The sequence below is a fragment of the Protomyctophum parallelum genome (assembly GCF_964188405.1).
Source record: "Protomyctophum parallelum genome assembly, chromosome: 8".
Classification (NCBI taxonomy): Eukaryota; Metazoa; Chordata; class Actinopteri; order Myctophiformes; family Myctophidae; genus Protomyctophum; species Protomyctophum parallelum.
Window position 1 is genome coordinate 9,170,408 of NC_139703.1, and position 6,000 is coordinate 9,176,407.

General features: G+C 44.5%; 1 protein-coding gene across 2 annotated transcripts in view; it reads left to right on the plus strand.

Moving 5' to 3' along the window:
• LOC310863529 (sodium-coupled neutral amino acid transporter 3-like) overlaps nt 1–6,000 on the plus strand; it is a 54,827-nt gene that overhangs the window by 28,554 nt on the left and 20,273 nt on the right. For both annotated transcript variants that reach the window (XM_083771940.1, XM_083771941.1), the window contains 2 exons: nt 1,339–1,431; nt 3,322–3,403. In XM_083771940.1, coding sequence (XP_083628066.1) covers nt 1,339–1,431; nt 3,322–3,403 — 175 coding nt within the window. The remainder of the gene's footprint in view (nt 1–1,338; nt 1,432–3,321; nt 3,404–6,000) is intronic.

Here is a 6,000-nt window from a genome sequence, read left to right on the forward strand (position 1 = left end):
ATCAAATAAACTTCATAATGTCATGGCCTTCCATGGAATTTCCTTTCCCACATATTGAAACATTGTACAGTAACCTGTCATGTCAGCACAGATCTCAGTGTAGATTGTGTTAATTTTCCCCAGTGCCATTAGTGCTTTAGTACAAAAAAAGTGTTTAATCTCAGACATTATACAACAGGTCGTTTTCAAGGAAGCAATCTGATTGGTTGAAGTAGCTGTGCTTCAAACGAGCATGATGGAACACCTAATCAAAACCAGTGTTGGCAAAATATTACTTTAACACTAATATACTACTTATTACTTATTACTTTTTAAAAAAGTAATAAAGTTACACTACTTATTACTCCCTGAGAAAAGTAACTAGTTACTTATTACTTTACTTATTACTTTTTTCTCTCGCCCCCAGTAATTGCATATTTTGTCCCCAAAAGTCTTACTTTGCATTTTCAACATTAGCAGTCCCCCCTCCCCTATTCTGCAGTGTTTATTTAACTCATGGATCCATTTGTACACATAGATTAGAAGTAGATTTCGACATGGAATATAGCTTCTTCCGTATGCACAACTTGCAGCGGACAATAATGTTCATCTCGTCTTGATCACGGACATACTCAAAATAATGCGAATACTTCCAAGTATTGAATGTTATAACGCTTTGTTGTGCCGGTGTTTCTGTCTCCTCCACCTCCTCCATTGTTAGTTTATTTACATCTCTTCTCTCTAACAGTGCAGTCTAACGAGTTACACACACTAGTTTAGGTTGTTGTTCCGTGTTCCAGACGGTTTAAGGCCTGCCCTTCTGCATCCGATACTTCACACATACGTACCGACGAGTGTGCATCGTTGCCGTATCCGCTCTAGAGTCTAGATCTAGAGCGGATCAGCAGTCTGCAAAGCAACTTGACTTCAACCCAGTCTACCATTATAAATAAACACTCAAACCCACAGTTCCACCAAGGCTCGTGAAAATAGTAATAATATTACTTTTGAAAAAAAGTAAATGTAATATTATTACTCAAAATGTGAAAGTAACTAGTTAAGTTACATATTACTGGAAAAAAGTAATAATATTACTGAAAGTAGTATATTACTTAAGTTACTTGCCAACACTGATCAAAACATAAAAAACAGCTGTGCCGAGTCTCGCTGCTCTCCCAGAGAAAATACCGGTAGTTACATTTTAAACCAAAAACACTCTCTCACGCAGTGTGCCAGTGATCACCCTCCTTTGTGCCAATGTTGGCACTGGTAGGTTGCCTACCCTCACAGTGCAGCATGATGTGTTCTAATGTATGGTATGTTGTGATGTGTAATATAATGGTGTAAATTGTGTTCCAGGAATCCGTGCGTACGAGCAGCTGGGCTACAGGGCCTTTGGGACACCAGGGAAGATGGCTGCTGGAATTGCCATCACATTGCAGAACATTGGAGGTAGACACACATGCACAGACGCATGCATGCATGCATGCACGCACGCACGCACGCACGCACGCACGCACGCACGCACGCACGCACGCACGCACGCACGCACGCACGCACACATGTATCGCACGCACACATGTATCATATGATGGTTTAGGACAGGGGTTTTCAACAGGTCGTCCGTGACGTTATTGCATGTGGTCCCTGACCTGACCATGCATTTAGTAATGTAGGATTTGTAGATTTTTTTTACATTGTCTTTCTACTAGTTGAGAAACAGTGAACTGAATGACCTGGTGACATTGATGACCGTCCATGCAGTCATTTACTGACAAGTGGGAGGTCAAGAAATTCAACAGAATCTCAAGAGGGGGAAGTTTACCGGAATGTCTGGATGAGTCATGATTATTAGGAAATTATTAGTCAATTGACCATTGGTTGAGAGTTGAGACACAGTGGGATGTTGTATACAGGATGCATAGCAAGTGATACAAAAGCACTAATCTTAGCCCATATCCCCACCCAACACCACAGATGTTCCCCAGGTTAAAGTCAGGGTGGTGGTCCTTCATTCACAATCAGTTGAAAACCACTGGTTTAGGACATTTGGGCTTATTTTATTGCCATGATAATTGTTATTAACTTTGCACTTTCCAGGGGCCCCTAAGCTTGAGCCTCCGTGTGAAGCTCAGGGCCCCCCCTAGCTCAGAGGCCCCTGGGCCTGGTCCCAACAGGCCCGTTGCATACATTTCGATCATGAGTTTAGCTTTTCGACCGTCCACTTTTCATTGTTCCCTTTACACTTTAATTTTTTGCCCAATATTTTGGTCAATAGGTGGCAGCACCCATGCAGAGTTGCACACTACTAGAACACAACACTTGCACTGTGCACAGAACACCACTCAGCCACAGAAGTAATAGCTGCACAGACACAGGCAACACACTACCCCTCTATAACTATAACACACTTACACTTATACACTTATAAACTAATCTATAACTATAACACTACACCTCTTACTGTTAGGTTACTATAAGTCAGCGGCAGAGACGTGCAGAGAGTGTTAGAGGGGCAGGGGTTGATTTTTTTTCACCAGAGGAAAAATATTCTCTATGAGGCAGTTCTCTGGGCAATATCGGTAGAAGGCGCAGTGGAGTAACTAAAAGTATTTTTTTTCCGGTGGAAACAAAATCCCCTTTTGGCCAAAAAGTACCGTTTATACGTGTGGTGAGGGGCTCAGAGTGCTCCCACTAAGGAAAGTAGGCTTTCTAATGACACAACCTGCCTTTGTTTTGCTGAGTAGCAAAACACTTTATTTTTATTTACGCTAAAGACGAGAGGCTGGTCTGCATTCATGCGAGCGGCGGAAGTCGAGAGTTACATAGCAACGCATTAGAGCTATGGATTGATTGATTGATTGATTGATTGATTGAATACTGTATGTAAGGAAAATACACTTGGATGTCCCCACTCCCTAACCAAATGGACTACACAGCCTAATCAACACATAGCCTATTACTGGCTGAACTAGAGAGACTCACACACACACAGTCACACACACACACACACACACACACACACACACACACACACACACACACACACATGTTCGAGAGAGAGAGAGACGCAGCATGCATGCACAGTGCATCTCTCCATGTGTACGCAATATTTTGTTATCTCTGTGTGTGAGAGAGAGAGAGAGAGAGAGAGAGAGAGAGAGAGAGAGAGAGAGAGAGAGAGAGAGAGAGAGAGAGAGAGAGAGAGAGAGAGAGAGAGAGAGAGAGAGAGAGTGAGAGAGAGAGAGAGAGAGAGAGAGAGAGAGAGAGAGCGTGCGCTCGCGCGCATGCCTCCTACTCTGTGGCCCTCAGTACTAATCCACAGCTTCCTCCTCTCCACAGCCATGTCCAGTTATCTCTACATAGTCAAGTATGAGTTCCCTCTGGTCATCCAGGCCTTCCTGAGAGTGGACAAGCCTGCAGGGTGAGTGATATGTCCTCCTCTGTGATATGAGAACTGCCTATGTGGGCATTATGTGGGCATAGAGGTAGGCCTGTCACTAATTATTATATAATCGCAATTATATAATTCTGGACGGGAACCCCTTTTGGTGTTTTAAGCATTATGTTATACTTTAGCTATTGAAAAATAGCGGATCTACAAGCTCATAGCGCGGCACTCGCAAGCTTGTAGATCTGCTATTTTTGAAAAATCGGGAAAATGTGTCGCAAATCTTTGAATATACATATATTCTTTCAGAGCGAACGTTTTTAACTCAAATCTTTGCTTCTGGGGGGTCCCTGGAACAACAACAACAACAAGCTTACAGCCTCTCTCCCAGTGTATTTTTTGCCTGCAGCTGTACACCACCAGGCAGGCTCAAATGAGATGTCCCTTTTCTGTTGTCACTCAGTGACGCTTTGTTTGTGCACCAAGGCATAGGTCTTCAGCATAGCATGGCCAGCAGGCATCACTCTCTCAGTGTGGGGTACTGCACGTGGTTGCAACGTGTGCAAGCGTCCGTTTGTGTGTGTGAGTCATCCGGAACGAGCTTGACAGATCTATCAGTCACTCAGGAATCTTCCTGTGCATTCGTGAACAGTTTGAGAGAGAGAGAGAGAGAGAGAGAGAGAGAGAGAGAGAGAGAGGCGAGAGGCGAGAGAGAGAGCGTTGCTTGCTGATGTGTGAAAGTGCCAACCATGCATCGTCTGCGATCACAGCTGGTTCTTAATTGGATTGAACCTTTGCATTGTAGATCTCTGCTGTCGGGGAGAAACCACCTAACTCCAACATGGTCATTTTTTCAGGAAATGAAAAATATACATTTTTCAGGAAATGAAAGAAGCTCAATACAGCAACCCGTGACACAAGCTTTTAAAATTCTCAAACAATAGCAGATTTTTCAAAAAGATTTGCAGATCTACACGCTCATAGCGCGGCACACAGTGCGCAAATCTTTGAATATATGCTTTCACAGCGAACGATTTTAACTCAAATCTTTGCTTCTGAGGGGGGGGGTCCCTGGAACAACATATTTTCAAATGGGGGTCTGCAGCCAAATACATGAATATACATCCTTGACATGAAATAGTTTGAGAACCCATGTTTATAGACATTTTGTAGAATCTGGTCTCAGTCCTAAATGGGTTAAAAAGTATAAAATAGGGCAAAAACACCAACAACAAAAAAAGGTGAAATATGGAGGCAGAATGTTTTTTTGCACCACAGCATCTGTATCTGCATCTGTCTGTGTTTTTGACACGTGACTGTGTCCCTGCAGGGCCAGATGGCCCAGGGCAGCAGGATGGATGAGCCTCTACCGTTTTAGGAAGGCTTGTGTTGCATGAAGATCTGCTGTGACGTCACCGTGAAATGAATCACCTCAACCGTCCAAAAACAATCTCTCACACACACATGCAAGCGCGTGTGTGTGTGTGTGTGTGTGTGTGTGTGTGTGTGTGTGTGTGTGTGTGTGTGCACGTGTGCGTGTCGGATGGATTGTGTCAGTGTAGAAGTGTGTCATATGTTTGCTTAAGGTGAAATCGCCGAAATCGATTACTCACCCCACGGAGAGTTGAATTTATGTCAATCATTTGATAACCAGCATGCAGTGGTTCCCTATGGAGACCCAAAGAGTCTCATTTTGTGTCTCCATAGGGAACCACTACTCGTGTCGATCGGCTCTTTTCAGTCAAAGCTTTCCCCACAAAACAATAACAGAAGAAAACGCAAAACAGACAAGCCCCGAGGGACTCTGGTCAACCATATAGCTGGGTTATTCAATCATTTTCAAACACACGCATAACTGCCCAACCTGTCGTCAGATATTTGCGAACGCAGTGAGCCACTTACTATGACAGCGAGGGCTGAATGTCTGTGTGTCTGTGTGTCTGTCTGTCTGTCCCGCTGTTACACCACCCGCCCGCCACCAGAGGGCGCAGCTGTAACACACACACACAGGGCGCAGCTGTAGCGCACACACACACACACACACACACACAACCACACACACACGAGCTGCGTTCGCTTCCCGCGTTTGCGCGTCTTACTTGTGGCAGATAGATCTGGACGATCAGCATCAGTGGAGCTCTAAATAAGACAGTTGGTCACACTGACAAACCATGGACTAAAGGCCTATTCATACTCCAGTCTTGAGGTGATAAAGGGACCACTGAAACGGTGGTTATTTGTAAAAAAAAAAGAGAGACGGTGTGTTTGGGTGAGCGGTGAGTCGCTTTAGCACCGCAACGCCATGTTGTAGTTTCCAGTGGTCACCTTATCGCCCCTAAAACTGGAGTATATGAATATGCCTTTAGTCCTCCTAGCTCTCTTCATTGGTCAATGGATGCCAGAGGAATGCACCAGTGGCCCAGTTGGCTGGGCTGAGGAGAGAGCTGGTCAGGTCAGTCAGTCAGTCAGTCAGTCAGTCAGTCAGTCAGTCAGTCAGTCAGTCAGTCAGCCATCAGTAAGTCAGTCAGTCTGTCAGTCTGTCAGTCTGTCAGTCTGTCTGTCATGGCCTGATGATTGAGTGTACGATCGCTACCATGTGAGAGTTCATGCTGACTGCAGTGTCCTCGTTT